Below are 16709 nucleotides of genomic sequence, written 5' to 3' on the forward strand. Positions count from 1 at the left end.
ACTATATACACGAATCGTGAACCTATATGAACTATTTATGTATGATACTTAATATAATGAGATAACCTAAATATTAAAATAGCTTTTACCATAATAGTATTATAAAAATGAATAATATTTGTAAACCTTAAGTCAATATATTTAAGAAAGTAAATAACACCCCTTACTAATCGTATGGTCAATATAGAAACAACGATTTAATGCTTTGAGTTCTAAAAACCTGATTAGTATTAATACAATATAATAGTAAATTTTGTAGTAACATAAAACTGTAATTATTAGATATCTACAAATAATAACTTGCATAATTTCTATTGTTACTTCATTTCTTTGGGATCTAACCCTTTGCCGTTTCAGCCCCGTTAGAGTTACGTTATTTTATTTACACGTAGCTCTTTGAACTAAATCCAATTCGGATTTATATCAAATTTGTCTAAAATTTCAATACACCTTGTGTATTCACCATTCATATTTAGTCACGTGATCGAACGAGAATTTGTACACATTCAACCGATTAAAAATGATTCAGCTACGAAATTGGAATGAATTATAAAGAAATAATTATTGATTGATTTTATTAATATATATAGACATAATTTAAATACAGTTTTTAATATAAAAAATATCGATATGTTTATTTTAGTTTTAAGATTCCAACCTTCTTGAGTTAATGAAATACTATCGGCTCCGATGACTTTTCATTTTGTGAATTACTTTGTTCATGCTAGCATTAGAAAATGACACTATTTCGAACGTTACTGACGAAAAGTATCCTTTTAAAAATATCCGAATATCATGGTCCGGCAATTAGATACGCGCAGTTATTTCACACATGTCTAACGCCGTCGATTAGAATCTACGGAAAACCATGTGCATTTACCGCGTTAAGGTATCGTGGAACACATACATTAACGAAAAATGCTTTCAATTCTACCGTTCAGTCCGTAAAGAAAACGAAAAAAGCATCAGAATTTAAGAATCTGATTGTACTAGCGGCACCTGAAAAATGGAGATTACTCGGTGCCATTGCTTTTCTAATGGTTTCATCTGGTGTCACGATGGCAGTACCTTTCTGTTTAGGACACCTGATCGATGTTATCTACAAAAAAGACAAAGAGAACATGAAAGAAAATCTTGATCAGTTGTGTCTTGTTTTACTTGGAATATTTGTCATCGGAGGTATATGTAATTATTTCAGAGTGTATTTGATGACCAACATCGGACATCGAATCACTCAGTCTTTGAGAAAACAATTATACTCTGCTATCCTTCGTCAAGAAGTAGCAATGTTCGACAGATGTAGTACGGGAGAACTTGTTGGTAGATTATCTGGTACATATTTTTATTTCAAATACTTTATTATAACGTGTATGTAACGTTTCCTTTAATATATTATTGCCTTGTTAATTTTAGGAGATACGCAACTTATAAGTTCTGCGTTAACTAGCAACGTGTCGGATGGATTACGTTCTGCCATTATGAGCATCAGCGGAGTATCGATGATGTTTTACGCTTCGCCAAAATTAGCTGTACTTGGTCTGAGTATTGTTCCACCGATTGCTGGTTTGGCCATAATTTATGGCCGTTATCTTAAGAAAGTCTCCAAAGAAATACAAAGTAGCTTAGCAGTGCTGAATACAACAGCAGAAGAAAAGATCTGTAATATACGAACGGTAAAAGCATTTGCGAAGGAAATGTCTGAGATCGCTTATTATAATTCTCAATTAGAAGATGTGCTAAAAATTTGTAACAAGGAAAGTTTATACAGAGGCATATTTTTTGGATTAACCGGACTATCGGGAAATGTGATTATTCTCTCTGTATTGTATTACGGCGGAGTCATGGTTTCTAATTCCGCTATTACGATTGGGAGTTTAAGTGCTTTCTTAATATACGCTGCGTACGTAGGAATTTCTTTAAGCGGACTGTCTTCGTTTTATAGTGAATTCAATAAAGCGATGGGTGCAAATGTACGTTTAGTTGAGTTGATCGAAAGACAACCAGCGATACCCATTCAGGGTGGTAGAATTCTGGAAAAGGAGCTATCTGGTGATATCGAATTTCAAAATGTCAGTTTCGCTTACCCTACAAGAGAGAGCGTACAGGTTTTGGAAAATTTCAGTTTAAAAATCTCTAAATGTATGGTAATTGCTATTGTTGGATCATCAGGTTCTGGAAAATCTACGATAGCCTCGCTATTATTGAGATTTTATGATCCCGATTCAGGATGCATACTTTTGGACAATCATGATCTCAGATCTCTCGATCCTCTGTGGGTCAAGTCACAGATCAGTATTGTATCTCAGGAGCCAGTACTCTTTGGTGGTACGATAAAAGAAAATATATTGTACGGAATTGATGATCCAACAAAATACGACGTAGAGGATGCTGCAAAACGGGCGCATGTTTTGGAATTTACAAAAGATATGCCCGATGGTTTGGACACTATCATTGGAGAAAGAGGTGTTACTCTCAGTGGTGGACAAAGACAAAGAGTTGCTATTGCCAGGGCGTTAATAAAGGTACGAATACTCAGGAAATAATTATTATATATGTACACATAAAATATATAGAAAAATAATGTTTTAAAATTATTTTAATTCAGGAACCAAAAATCTTAATTCTGGACGAAGCGACGAGCGCGTTAGACGCGGAAAGTGAACACTTTGTACAGAAAGCAATGGAAAAGGCTGTTGAAGGTCGAACAGTGTTAACTATTGCCCATAGGCTGAGTACAATAAAAAATGCTGATAAGATCATAGTTTTAAACGAAGGACGCGTAGTAGAATCTGGAACATACAAAGAACTTATGAATATAAACAATGGTTGCTTCAATAAATTGGTTCAACATCAAACTTTCGGCTAGATTTTGAATTTTAATACGTTTTAAAAGCAATCAAGGTTTGGTAGTTGTAAAGTTATCCATAGATACGTGTGTATATTATAATTTCAATCGGAAATACTTTAATCATTTTAATAATGTTAAAATAAACAAATGTAAAAAAGAAATTCGTAGCAGTAACTAGATAAAAGTTATGTATAAAGGTCATTAAAAATCACATAAAAATTGTAATAAATAATTAGTAAATTTATTAATCTAATCTCAGAAATACAATGTGTTATTCTGTAATCTATAATGTTTTAGTTATTAATAATTCCTTTACACCACATATCGGCTCTTACGAAACCTTTAAGTAGCGATATAAAGGTGTATATTTAAATAACTTTTACAATCACTGACTTCATTATTCTGTCATCCATTTTTCACCACCAGGAAATATATAAACTCGCTGTTAAGAGATAAATTCGGAGCGTGGAATGAAATATGTTCAATGCGTTTTCATTTAATGTACTAAAATAATTTGTGTAACACACAAAGCACTTATACAAGTTGTGATTCGATATAAAAATCACAAAGCTATATATATATTTGTTTTTTTCTCTGATCTAAGGTGTAAGGCAGGTATTATAAATAATTCCACTTTGGTAATAATTTTAATGTATTTTCCTATAAAATAATGTACACTGCTTTTTTTTTTAAGTTATCAATGTATCTTATATCGTCGATCTATATCATCTTTAAATTAATATCCCATTACTACAATTACATCTGGGTAATCTACCACTAGACTCGTGCCTGCATAAAAATATCTGATCACATGATAAGAAGCAAAATTGTTTTAATTAAATAGCCGAATTTTCGTACCGTTACACGAGTCCGTTTAATACGTTTCCTTTTGTGAGAAAGAAAGGGCATTGTCTTCGTTATTCGATAAGTATTCAATTATCATTTTTCTATTAGAAAACGTAGCAAGGTACAAATGAAATAGTAGTATTTGTTTCTCTAATCGGAAAAATGAACTAGGACATACTCTCCCTTGCTATGTTTTACTTCTTTATGTAGAGAATACGCGTTAACAAAAACATTCGTGTATTGACCGAATCCCAAATCAGAAAACGAAATCTATGCTCTGATCCTATATAATTGGAACATTTGTAGTTTTCAATCATCACTGTGGAAATCTGTGTCTAATATTCGTTAAGCTTCCAAAGCTGATACATCAACAAATTTGATAATTTCAAGATCATCGAATTAATTCACCAATTATTTCTGTAGCCAGTTCAACATTGAAAAATGGAATTATAGAACACGATCAAAGTCTGAAGTTGTACTCACAATTAGTTCCTATTTGCCAATAATAAGTAATTTAAAACAACAGGATGCATGTTTCAAGTGCTTCTTTGTTTACATAGCTATCACACGTCACATTTGTAAGGAGCCGCATTAGAATTTCGTACGCTCCGGTTACAAGCCCGACTGTACCCTAAATAGAAACTTTATTTGTATAAATCCATGGCGTAACTTTTTACAAACTGATCCGAGTTAAAACTCAAATCATGGTCAAAACTGGTCATTAGTAGTATAACGTTCGGGGAATAAACAGTGTTTTGTGTTCTACGGGGAGCTTAGAAATTCATATAAACAAGTCTTTGTACAAGTAAATACCAAAATTTTCCTGATTTAATTGCAATTGTAAAGTCAATGAAGCGTTAAATGATACATGATTGTAGAATTTTCTCGAAATCTTACAGTATTCTCTTCCGTCTTACATGTCAAATCATTTAGGAAAAATCGTACAAATCGTACTTTAATTATAATGAGGATTTTCTTATATAGACAAGTTTTGTTCATTCCTGCGTATTCTTTTGTTTCCTGTTAAAATAAAAATTCAAGCATTAAAAGTAATAGGACTTTCTTACACATTATTAACTTTGAGACATATGTGCTGTTTCTTGTTCCATTGGTTCGTCGTCTTGCTGAAACACAGACAATGTTTCTTCGTCGTCTACGTCCATTAATTCTACTGTATTTTCCTCCTTTTTGTTTGCGACGTTTTCCACTACAGTGTCATTATCTTCCACTTTAGGTGTGCTGGCAGTTACATCGTTACCTTGCAATTCCGTTATATCACTACTGTCGATAGACATTTTATCATCGCAATCTGTATGACAAATAACCATAGGATTTTGATTTTCAGAATCTTCTGATATTTCAACGATCGGGGTAGTATTTTCAGCCTCTATGTTAACAGCTTCCGCATCTTTTGGTTCTTCCACAATAGGAATTGGATCAGGTACTATAGACTTTATTACTCTGGCCTCGTCTTCTATTGCTTCCGTTATCGTCAAATTGTCCTCATCTTTGCTATGACTGAAATTTTCTATCGTGTTATTTTTAGAACACGGTTCTTCCACTATAGGTTTTGGATCTTCCGTTAACTCCGTTTTTCTACTTTGATCTTTTAAATCCTCCACATCCAAAGCCATGTCTTCGGATACATTTACGGACGCATCGTCTTCTGAACTTACATCACCGGCAGATAAGAGCAGAGTATCTCCAGATTTATTTGAATTACACGTCGAAGATGTATTTTCTATACTAGCATTATCTAGAGGCAGTGTTTCTTTTTCCTCTGTATTGGTACCGGGCGTATCGTTGATTATTTGCGTGTCTTTCACCTCTGTATCTAATTTTGTTCTATCCTCCAAGTTTTTATTAGAAGTATTTATAAGATTTTCGACCACCGGATTAGCAAATTCTTTGTTCTCTAACGGCATTTTAGATTCAATAACCGATTTCTCCGATACGTTATTAGTTTTAGTTGGTCCTTCCTGTATATGCATCTGTATTGCTCCTCCTTCTGCTTTTTCGTTAACCTTAGAATTATCTACATAGAATTTTGAAGACTTATTTTCGCTCGAGCCAAAATCTTTTGTCTGGAAGGTAGTTTGCAATTTTCGCGTGGAGTCCGTATCTCCTTCTTCGTTCTCCAAATCTAAACTAGGTTGAGAACTGGTGTCTTCGTTCATTATAGCTTCTGGAACATCGCCGACAATTCCGGAAGGTTCGGGAACAATGGTCGACAAATTTTGTATCGTAGAACCTATCTGCGTGTCCTGAGTTTGCGCCGGCGAAGTTAAATTCGAAACGCCGGAAAACTCTGAGGTAGTCGGTATAAAATTAGATCCCACGATATCGGATTTGGAAGAGGTTGACTCGACCTTCTCGTGAGAAGTTTCCTCGGCACCAAACACATTTTTTACTACAGTGGTAGTGGGTATAACAGTGTGCAATAAAGGTGTTTCGTTTTCAACGGTGTGAACGCTAATCGTAACGGTAGAAGGGCAGTCCTTTTCCCAATACTCCATTTCTACGTCTTGGGGAGGTTGGGTTACAGAAGTATCTTCGTCTACGGATCCATTGACCATGCTGTCTCCATTTTCGTTCCTCCTAGCTATCGGTCCTGGCTCTCTGGTGGAAACAACCAAGATGTTCTTTTCTATAGCACGCATAAATTTGTCGACCCTATTGTATTCTTTACGTGGCGCTGTCAATAATTCGCAAATCCGCTGAACGGTGAACGGTGCGTTCGCGAATGACTCCAAACGGTCCAGAAGATTGCTTTTCATAGTGTCGTAATTGAAATGCTCGACGTTCGGACAAGGCGCGAGTTCCAAAGTCGGGCAATTTTCGTAGAAGTCGGTCATCACGCGTGTCAGTTTCTCCCTGAAGAGCGTTTTTATCAATGACCAATGATAAACGGGATCACCGGTTTTCGCGACCCAACACAAATAGTCTTCGAGTTCACGGGGTATCTCACTCGGACGCATTTTCTGAAACTCGTCCAGCGCCTGCAATACCTCCTCCAAATTTTCCATCTTCTCCGCCTGCTACCCCCTCTGCCTCCTTCGTTCACAGAAAGAGTATCTGTCGACACTTTTCCGTGAAACTGCCGGGACTTGCTGCGGCGAAACTTTATACGCGAGAAACAACGAAAAACGCAAACACACCGGGTACTAAACAGCAACAATGAAGAGGATGGGGGACGAAGCAGGGGTACCAATCACTCGAAAAATATGTCATCATGACAGCGTTTGGTTAGCTCTCGTGATATTTATTCGGTTACGCGATAGTTGAAAATGATTTTTAATTTATATGGATCGAACGTTAAATTTTCATAATGCATTTCGGTTCGTGAACGATTTTCAAAACAATATGATATCAAGACATGGAATGCATCTAACCGTGCAAAATTTGCATCGATAAAAAATGATGTCGCGGGTTTCTTCTAGAAATATTTTGTGTCTATTCGGAGAAACTATTCGATAACGTTCAAACTATATATTGCGGTAAATAAAGAGAATAATCGTAATTTATGTTTGTCGGTGTTAGTTTAAAGGGACAAGGTTTTTTAGCATATTTATTTATATAATGATATTAATAATTTGAAGTTGCGACAATTATTTTTAAACTGATCGATGAATTGCCCTTGCAACTCAAAATGCTTTCAAATCCCGTTAAATTTAATAGCAAGGTAAAAGAAATAAATTTATATAATATTAAATGATAATATTAGGTGGTAATTAATATCGTGTTAAGTCGAGTATTGAACAGAGGTTAGGAAATAAATACATACATATATCTTTAAACATCAGATCTTATAGATGTTACATAGATTTTTATTAAAACATAACTTACGATTTTGAACTTTGGACATTAAGATTTTATAACATTTACACGTAGAAATAATTATAATGATATAATAAATCGATATATATATATATGTTGTATTAATTTTTGTGTTTTATAATATGCTATCTCTTTCATAATGATACAAGGCATAAATATACGAGATAATTGTGCACCCGGAAGTTACAGAAGTTCCGTTTGTGTTTCAGTCTTATTCGCAATTGTAGTAAAAACAGACCTCTACGACAAAATTTATCGTTTTAATGTGAAAAACTTCTCCAATGTTAATGTTCATCAACTGAATAACGTCCAAAAGTTGTGTCTCTTACGAATGCACAACTAACAGTAATCAAAGAAAAAAATAAAGTATATGATACAAAATTCATCTTGGAACTGATTAGAAGTTTCATAGAGATTCATTATTTAGCATCTAACACAATAAATTTCATGATACAATATAAATAGAATGTTCCTGCGATTCTAATTCTAATGGTATTTCATTGCAAAACTAAAGAAACACAGTTTGAGAAAAATGTAACTTTTTTTTTTTACTATACATATTGCAAATTATTGGAACACGTTATACGGTATTGATCGAGAGATGTACATTGAATTCTAATTGAATCGAACGCAATTAGAAAATATATCCTTTCGTATAACTTACATGCGTCAAACTGTATTCCCAGAGTTAATTTGAAACAACTTTACAAATTGTTTTTTTACATTAATTAAACAAAATTATAAATTAAAAAATAATAATAAAATTATAACATTAATTATAACATCGGCTAAAAATAAATATTTAGTATAACGGAAGATGCACGTATGTAACATTAAAATTGTACAGCAGTTAGCGGACGTGCACAATTTTATAAAGTTGGTGGTCAATAAACTCTAATATATGTTATACTATAAAAAAATTTTAACTGACAAGCTTATGTGTAAATTGGCTTGATCGAAGGCATATTAACAATCATGATATCACCCTACACAGAAAGTTTAGTTATTTATAATTATCCAATAAATCTCTTTGTTAGTAAGGAATTTATAAATTCAAATTAATATTACCATATATTGGTATTGAATAGTTTTTACAGACTTCAATTATTTAAACATCAACCACCATCTTCTTATGAATATCTGTATTACCAACAACCTGAAACCATACATTTCGAAACATATTAAATAATTGCAATAATAATTCTCCCAAAGTTAGTACTTACGGAACAGAATTCCACGAAACTAATTTTGCCATCTTCGTCTTTATCCGCGAACAATATTGTTTTATCAACGATCTGTTGAAGTTGCGTGTCTTTCAAATTATTGCCTACCATCATTTTCAATACTTGAAACAACTCTCCGTTGCTTATAAAGCCGTCGTTATCCATATCGTAAATTCTAAAAGCAAATCTTAATTTGCTCTCTTTATCACCCTACGATACAAAGAGAAATTTTCAAAATGCATTATTCAATATTCTTTTTAGTCGGTTACGATCATGTTTGTATACCTTAACGCTGAATTGCGAAACACCGTGAATAAACTCTTTAAAATCCACTTCTCCGTTACCATCGGCGTCAAATATATCTATTACACGTTGAACCAAAGGATTTTGTTGTAGCTCCGGCAATGACATAAACTCATCGATGCTTAAAGCACCGCTGTTATCCAGATCTAACTTTCGAAACCGTTTTCCCAGTCTTCTAATTTCATCAACATCAACTGGGATATTGATATTTCAACGTTAAAAAATAAATTTTATGTGACAGAAACAGCAATAACATTGATAATATCTTTAAATTTTATTGATACATCGTGACAAGGTACATAAATAAAACGTAGTATCTATGATACAATAAAAAACAGTCATGGTGCCTAATACGTTATAGGTGCTATGTTTAGTTAGTGATAAAAATAAATCAGAAGCAATACAAGAACTAAATAACAAAGACGGTCACTTTCAATGGAAATCCAAAAATATCGTTCGTATCGAATGTTATTCAAAATAATGTTGTAGTGCGTTTACAAAGCGAGTACAATTATATTTTTCAAATCAAAAAAAAAAAACTTGATGAAAGGGAATAGGTTATTTTAATGCACCAAAAATAATGTCCGATATTGACTTACAGGTCGAACATAGTTCCACGGGCAGCGAGCTTTCATTACCCTAAAGGAAAAAATGAGAAAAAAAAAGAGAACATGTATTCGATCGGAAAAAAGATTTCTTTTATCGACATCATAAATTGTTTTAACAATTACAACCGCATAAAGTAAATGTTTTTTTTTTTTTTTCAGGTAAAAATCGTATAAAAACAAACAACACACGTGTTACGATACTTTAATTGGTTATCCTATAGAGCTACAAGTAATTATCATTTAAACACACTTAATTACCATTGTGAATTTGGTTCAGTAGATTTCTGTCAAAAATTCAGCACAAAACGTTAAAATTGATCAGCAGACCACAGACCTGATGGACGGTGCAGAGAGTAGGATCATAGACAAGAGATATAAAGCCTAAAATGCAGGAGGAAATAACCTCTAATATATCTTTCAGCCATCTTACTATGGTCTCCTAATGGCGCCATCTGTCTGAAACGCGGCACAATTTGAACACGTATTCAAGTAATTTTATTTATATATTTAACAATTTATTAACCGAAAGGTCCTTTTGTACTAAAAAGATTAGATATGTAAGAAGACAATATGTTTAAAGTTATCATAAATAGAAATGAAAGGAGGTATTAGATTCAGTTGATTCAAATAGTTTAATTGACGAAGTCAAATAAGGATTTCAAAGATGCCGCCTGAAATCGCATCTCTTTAAGTAAGGACTAGTGTCTTCTATGGTTAGGGACTTATCAACATGGCGGCACGCTGGAACAATTTTCTAGCTCGACTGACCAGCCCCCCAGTTCATGCAACACAAACTTTTTTAAGGTGACGGAACTATTCTGTATGTCATCTGTGGCGGTAGACACCTCTGTAGTTAATTATTAGTACTATCAGTCGCGGTATAGCGAAGTAAAGCGCGACGACTGAGCTCGCAGGAAAAACATCGAAGATTTTTCGGTCGAGGCGATGCTCGAAGGTATTTACTCGATCCATGTTTGCCATCGTTGAGGACAGAAACTGTGTTAATGCATACATGATCCGATATATTACGGAAAAAGTGAGCTTCGATATCGAAAGGGACGTTTCCTGAAATTGGTCGTGTGGCACCGCCTTTTTCATTAATCGTCGCTAGTATACATTTAGGTGTTTTTTAATGGTTTTATTTCTCCGTACAGATAAGTGTAATATAATAGGAAACGTCAGTTTGATTTTCGTTGCGACGGCGTACGGGTCCTGTACATTTCGTTACAACGTCTCCTATTCTCGTATCTCCAAATGTGCAACGTATAAACACGAGACAGAGTCAAAATGTGTCACTTGTGTATACCAGAACTGTTCAGTTTCTTTTCACTCGTGTCCTTTTCTCAGTTTTAACCAATCACAATATTTAACTTTGTGATCGTTAACCCTTTTCTACTTTGCTTACATGTCACTTCCACCTCTTCTCGACGAGGTTCTTTGCAAAATGAAGAGTGATTATATTGCATTACGATACACTTCTAATCGGAAACGACCGATCGATTGGTTTCCGATATTTGTATTGTTCAATCGCGATTTTTTTTATCGATAATTATAATTTTGGCCTTATACTATCTAAAGATTAAATGATAAGTTTATTCAGCATGCATATATATATATATATACGCACACGCGCATATGACGTACGTATATGTATAAGTATACATGTCGATAGTTACCTTGAAGAGAATAACTTATTATGACAAATTAATGTACTATATTAATATGTACAATTTCACCAGAGTATGAGATAAATAACAATGCAACATAGGTAAATATGTACTGCTGACCCTGTTCTTAGATTTCTCATGCTGACAATAGTAGTTTCACATCCTGCCTGTTTCAATTCTAACATCAGTTTACAAAATGTAGTGCAATATTTATACAAATGTATCATTTCATATATCATTTAATATTTCTTGATTATAATATTTAAATGTTTTACTTTGAATAGGTTTTGAGTCTCCAAATTTTTCTATTCGGTTCCAGGTAGTTACAGCAACATGTCGAAAAAGCCAGGCACTACCCCAGCAATGCATAAAGTTATAATGGTTGGGAGTGGAGGTGTTGGAAAGTCTGCCCTCACGTTACAATTTATGTATGATGAGGTATGTCAAATGCATTAAAAAAAGTATACTTTAAATTAAATTTCGTATAAGATTATTATACAGGGTGTTCGGTCACCCCTGGAAAAAATTTTAATGGGAGATTCTAGGGGCCAAAATAAGACGAAAATCGAAGCTTAAAGCTCCGCTCGTACTGAATTTTTTTCTCGAAAATGCGCAGAATTTCGGGGGTATGTCTAATGACCAAAAATTATTGTAATTGACCCCTGCAATCGAAAACAATTTTTTCCAAAACGATTTGAAATTTTTCTTCTTCGTCCAAAAATTTAGGCACCTTTTTTCGGTAAGGAATTTTTTTCTCGAAAATGCGTCGGATTTCGGGGATATGTCTAATGACCAAAAATTATTGTAATTGACCCCTGCAATCGAAAACAATTTTTCCAAAACGATTTGAAATTTTTCTTCTTCGTCCAAAAATTTAGGCACCTTTTTTCGGTAAGGAATTTTTTTCTCGAAAATGCGTAGGATTTCGGGGATATGTCTAATGACCAAAAATTATTGTAATTGACCCCTGCAATCGAAAATAATTTTTCCAAAACGATTTGAAATTTTTCTTTTTCGTCCAAAAATTTAGGCACCTTTTTTCGGTAAGGAATTTTTTTCTCGAAAATGCGTAGGATTTCGGGGATATGTCTAATGACCAAAAATTATTATAATTGACCCCTGCAATCGAAAATAATTTTTCCAAAACGATTTGAAATTTTTTTTTTTCGCCAAAAAATTTCATACCTCCTCGAATTTTTTTCTCGAAAGTGAGCAGGATTTCGAGGATATGTCTAATGACCAAAACTGATTATAATTGACTCCCGCAACCGAAAATAATTTTTCCAGATCGATTTGAAATTTTTTAATTTTGTCGAAAAATTTCATATCTTCTAGAATTTTTTTATCGAAAGTGGGTCGGATTTCGAGGGTATGTCTGTTCACGAAAAATGCTTGTAATTGACCCCTGTGACTAAATATATTTTTTCCAGAATGATTTTAAATTTTTGAATTTAATTGTTAATAACTTTTTAACGAAGCCTCCATTGACAAATTGGTATTCTAGATTTTCGTCTTATTATGGCGTCTAGAGTCCCCCATTAAAATTTTTCCCAGGGGTGGCCGAACACCCTGCATATATATATTTTTATATTTATATCAGTTTGTAGAGGACTATGAACCTACAAAAGCAGATTCCTATAGAAAAAAAGTTGTATTAGACGGAGAAGAAGTACAAATAGATATTTTAGATACTGCAGGTCAGGAAGATTATGCAGCGATTCGTGATAATTATTTTCGAAGCGGAGAAGGATTTCTTTGTGTTTTTTCTATAACGGAGGATGATAGTTTTCAAGCTACTCAGGAATTTAGGTGAGCAATTTATATATAAATCGATCTTTTCTTTTCTGCTATCGGATTGCACATAAGAAAATGACGAAGAATATATCATCTTATGTTTTTCTTATATCTCCTATTATTTGGTAATTGTATTAATTTACAAGAAAACAATCCTGCTAGTTGTTCTTCTATTTACAGAGAACAGATTCTCAGGGTAAAAAACGATGAGAACATTCCATTCCTATTAGTGGGAAATAAAAGTGATTTACAAGAAAAGAGAAAAGTCAGTTTAGCCGAAGCTCAAGCCAGGTCACAACAATGGGGCGTACCTTACGTAGAAACAAGTGCAAAGACAAAGGAAAATGTTGACAAGGTAATTAATGATAAAATTAAGCTTTACTCTTCCGTTTTCTACTTAATAAGGTATTGAAATAACAACGTGAAAGCATTCCATAGAAGACAATCTTATTTGGTACAGTAATTCATGTTTTTAACAGTATTTTATTCACGGTAGCAATATTTATTTATTTATAGTTGTATGTAAAAAAATTGTATTATGCACATGCATCCTTGATATTTCTGTTAATATACTATTTAAATTGTACCGTAGACTTTAGAACATGAAGGAATCGCATGAAATATATGTTTAGCTTAATTTGCAATTTATCATATATTCTTCTGTTTTCTTTGCTATACATACGTCTCGTAGCTTACGCACATATATTTCTTTGTAACGAAAACATATTTGTACAAGCACACGATAAATATATATATATATATTTATATATTGCATATATCTTTTAATTCGTAAAGCACCTTTTTTCAAGCCTCGAAGCTTTCAGACAGCATCAAATTGCACATTTCCAGGTTTTTTTCGACTTGATGCGTGAAATAAGGTCACGCAAGATCGAGGACAAATCCGCGAGTAATGGTCGTGGAAAGGACCGTGGCAAGAGGAAGAAAAAGAAGTGCATTATTCTATAGGTTTGCTGTTCTTTAGCACTGATTTAATTTTTTATTTCGGGGAAATCGACGATATTTTGGTATCATAAACGAATCATAAATTGTAGCACTTTTTCCACTTTTTTTTTTTTTTTTTCAAAAATTTAAAATAATTACGAACACGTACAGCTATCGACAGGTAACAGATTCACCGGAAGTATCAATTCTTTTCTAAAAGTGTCACGAAACAGCGCCAGACAAAATTTATTTAAAGTAATTAACGATTACAATTGAAATGGATAATCGTTAATCGTTCGATGACTCATCAGATCGATCTAATTTTTGTTTAATCAAATTAATTTGAATAATGTTGATTGCAATTAATTTTGGCGACTAAATTTCCAATCGAATCGCGCAATCGTTGATTAAAGTCAGTTGATCAATGACCGACTCGGTCACACGGGCAACTACAAAAGAGGAATTCTTATATATACATATATTTTGCTTGTCATGTTGACACTCGCTTATGCCTGAAATACTGCATATGCATGTATTACTTTGGTTTAATGTTCCAAGTTACAAAGGTAAAGAGTGACTTTCCGTTATTGTTTTCAAAGCATTTACTTTGGTAATTGAAACATTGGGAATGATTCAGCGAACTGTAACATAAAATAGTAAATATAGCTTGCTGTTCCGCATGTTTATTTTGGTAATACAAATATCTACACGTTACTTTTGTTATCTCTTTATTTGATCGAACACGTAATTTCCATCGTGCATTGGGTGTGTCAATACGGGGCACAGACAAAGACTACGGACGGAGGCAGAAATTTCAAATTTCAAATCTAAATATTGGTAGCTAAAGATACAGGAGAATATTTTAATTCTATATTCAGCGATTAAAATAATGTTTGGTTATCCCTTATTTAATAGGTGGATAAAAGCATGTATTGAAAATCGACGATTTCTGTGTATTCCATTTCCAGGTATTCTTTGACTTAATGTGCGCAATAGCTGCGCGCAAAGCACAGGAAAATCAAGGGGACGGGAACGAACGTAAGAAGAAAAGAAATTGCTGCATTTTGCTCTAACAAACAAAACAATGCGTATAGCTTCTATAACGGAACGTTCGGCTCCTAATTGCAAAAACCTGAGTAAGAGAAAAGTGTATTTATATACGTATATACATATATGTTATATATACATAAAAAGTTTTCTAACACTTTACAGTGAAATGACACTAAGTAAATTATAAATATTTACGTTGAGAAAACATACAGTTTACAAATCGTTCAATAATTATTCCGTTAAGAATTCCAAAATTTCTAACCCCCCCCCCCCCCCCCCCCCCCTTTTTCATACAATTGCTAATTGATTCGGTCGAACTGCACCAAGTACATACAATCATAACTCACGTCTATTACCAATGATTCGCGTCATACTTTTTACTGTAATATAGAATCTATAAAAATTGTAATAGAGCACAAAAGTACCTTATACATTAATGAAATTATTTTTTAATTTTCCACTTATTCTCAGAGTGCTGAAATATATACATTTAAGCTAACGTTTGATAAAAGTGAAGATTTGATTTGTCGAAGGATAAAAAAAAAAAATATACAATATATATATATACATTATGCACAATGTTCCATGGTCACTGAAGACGATCGATTAGATGCTTACAAATCTTTACTATGTAACTGACTCTATTTGCAAATAAAATTATTGTATCTTCATTGACATATCTTGTACATTTATTTGTATCCTCGAATGATTTCAGCACTCTCGCTTCAATTCCGCATTCGCTAATAAAGGTTCTAACGATTTTTCCTTTCGGATTATTTATTTCTTAACGTGACAGTCACGACACTGTAAAGTAATGAAGACGTGTGGTAATTCACAATTTTGCTTATTCTTTGTGGTATTATGCAATTCTAGTTCGTTAAATGCAATTATTGTACAAGTGTAAGAGACTTTGATAATTTTACATTAAGATGGCTTTATGTTGCGGGCGTGCGATTAGTAATTGCTTAGACGTTTATCATCTGTGATTTTAAAACGTGATTCGAAAAAAAACAAAGATGAAAGTTTTTTAACTTTTCTGTTGCATCAGCGGTAAACGTATAAAAAATACAGACTTTACAATCACATAACGTGTAACAATAATGATAATAGAAATTTAAGTATTTTAGAATCTTGCATATTTTGCATTAACTGTTTTACTAAATTCCTACTTGATCTTCGATTTAAACAGCTTGTTCAGAAGCAAACGAGAGATGATTATAAAAAGAAAATTTTATCATTTTCGGATTAGTTGTCGAAATAATTGAGTTTGAAAATTCAATCTATGTCTACGCAATTATGGCTAAAATATGTGAAAACTAACCCGAAAATGAAGAAAAATTTGTCTTTTTTTTTTTTCTTTATACAGGGTGTTCGGCCACCTCTAGCAAAAATTTTAATGAGCGATAGTAGAGGCCAAAATAAGACGAAAATCAAGAATACCAATTTGTTGATGGAAGCTTCGTTAAAAAGTTATTAACGTTTAAAGTGCCGCCCTTACTGAATTTTTTTATCGAAAATGCGCAAGATTTCGGGGGTATGTCTATTCACCAAAAATGACTGTAATTGAACCCTACAACCGAAAATAATTTTT

The 16709-nt window shown here is 33.2% G+C and overlaps 4 protein-coding genes across 10 annotated transcripts; 2 read left to right on the forward strand and 2 right to left on the reverse strand.

The window, feature by feature from the left end:
* The first annotated feature begins 673 nt into the window (after positions 1–673).
* Positions 674–3042, forward strand: LOC122404608 (ATP-binding cassette sub-family B member 10, mitochondrial). Its single transcript, XM_043408718.1, has 3 exons — positions 674–1332; positions 1414–2522; positions 2606–3042. The coding sequence occupies exons 1-3, from the start codon at positions 738–740 to the stop codon at positions 2864–2866; spliced, it is 1965 nt and encodes a 654-aa protein (XP_043264653.1). The 5' UTR covers positions 674–737; the 3' UTR covers positions 2867–3042.
* Positions 3043–3367: 325 nt separating this feature from the next.
* On the reverse strand, positions 3368–7098 carry LOC122404536 (serine/threonine-protein phosphatase 4 regulatory subunit 2). Its single transcript, XM_043408575.1, has 2 exons — positions 4762–7098; positions 3368–4325 (listed from the first exon to the last, which is right to left on the reverse strand). The coding sequence occupies exon 1, from the start codon at positions 6718–6720 to the stop codon at positions 4768–4770; it is 1953 nt and encodes a 650-aa protein (XP_043264510.1). The 5' UTR covers positions 6721–7098; the 3' UTR covers positions 3368–4325; positions 4762–4767.
* Positions 7099–7931: 833 nt separating this feature from the next.
* LOC122404605 (calcineurin subunit B type 2) lies at positions 7932–10074 on the reverse strand. Of its 2 annotated transcripts, XM_043408713.1 has the most exons (6): positions 9924–10074; positions 9657–9696; positions 9040–9251; positions 8755–8964; positions 8600–8687; positions 7932–8517 (listed from the first exon to the last, which is right to left on the reverse strand). In XM_043408713.1, exons 1-5 carry the CDS (start codon positions 9924–9926, stop codon positions 8640–8642), a joined length of 513 nt encoding a protein of 170 aa, XP_043264648.1. In that variant the 5' UTR covers positions 9927–10074; the 3' UTR covers positions 7932–8517; positions 8600–8639. The 2 variants fall into 2 exon arrangements, with proteins under 2 accessions (XP_043264648.1, XP_043264647.1); XM_043408712.1 differs by having other exon boundaries at positions 7932–8687.
* Positions 10075–10443: 369 nt separating this feature from the next.
* Positions 10444–16480, forward strand: LOC122404597 (ras-related protein Ral-a). Of its 6 annotated transcripts, none has more exons than XM_043408693.1 (6): positions 10444–10469; positions 11652–11770; positions 12933–13141; positions 13307–13481; positions 13976–14092; positions 15037–15151. In XM_043408693.1, the coding sequence occupies exons 2-5, from the start codon at positions 11666–11668 to the stop codon at positions 14090–14092; spliced, it is 606 nt and encodes a 201-aa protein (XP_043264628.1). In that variant the 5' UTR covers positions 10444–10469; positions 11652–11665; the 3' UTR covers positions 15037–15151. The 6 variants fall into 6 exon arrangements, with proteins under 6 accessions (XP_043264628.1, XP_043264622.1, XP_043264623.1 ...); XM_043408687.1 differs by lacking the exon at positions 10444–10469 and adding an exon at positions 10502–10620; XM_043408690.1 differs by lacking the exon at positions 10444–10469 and adding an exon at positions 10669–10701.
* The last annotated feature ends 229 nt before the right edge of the window (positions 16481–16709 follow it).

Source organism: Colletes gigas, unplaced genomic scaffold, assembly GCF_013123115.1.
Source record: "Colletes gigas isolate AHSC1104 unplaced genomic scaffold, ASM1312311v1 Colletes_gigas_Sc00003, whole genome shotgun sequence".
In the NCBI taxonomy this organism is placed as follows: Eukaryota; Metazoa; Arthropoda; class Insecta; order Hymenoptera; family Colletidae; genus Colletes; species Colletes gigas.

Coding starts and splice junctions, on each gene's coding strand:
- LOC122404536 (XM_043408575.1), bottom strand. CDS start 6,720: ATGGAAAATTTGGAGGAGGTATTGCAGGCGCTGGACGAGTTTCAGAAA.
- LOC122404608 (XM_043408718.1), top strand. CDS start 738: ATGACACTATTTCGAACGTTACTGACGAAAAGTATCCTTTTAAAAATA. Junction 1,333..1,413: donor ACTTGTTGGTAGATTATCTG/GTACATATTTTT, acceptor TGTTAATTTTAG/GAGATACGCAACTTATAAGT. Junction 2,523..2,605: donor TTGCCAGGGCGTTAATAAAG/GTACGAATACTC, acceptor ATTTTAATTCAG/GAACCAAAAATCTTAATTCT.
- LOC122404597 (XM_043408687.1), top strand. Junction 13,142..13,306: donor CAAGCTACTCAGGAATTTAG/GTGAGCAATTTA, acceptor TTCTATTTACAG/AGAACAGATTCTCAGGGTAA. Junction 13,482..13,975: donor CAAAGGAAAATGTTGACAAG/GTAATTAATGAT, acceptor GCACATTTCCAG/GTTTTTTTCGACTTGATGCG.
- LOC122404605 (XM_043408713.1), bottom strand. Junction 9,252..9,656: donor CGTGGAACTATGTTCGACCT/GTAAGTCAATAT, acceptor TCAATATCCCAG/TTGATGTTGATGAAATTAGA. Junction 8,965..9,039: donor TTTCGCAATTCAGCGTTAAG/GTATACAAACAT, acceptor TTTGTATCGTAG/GGTGATAAAGAGAGCAAATT.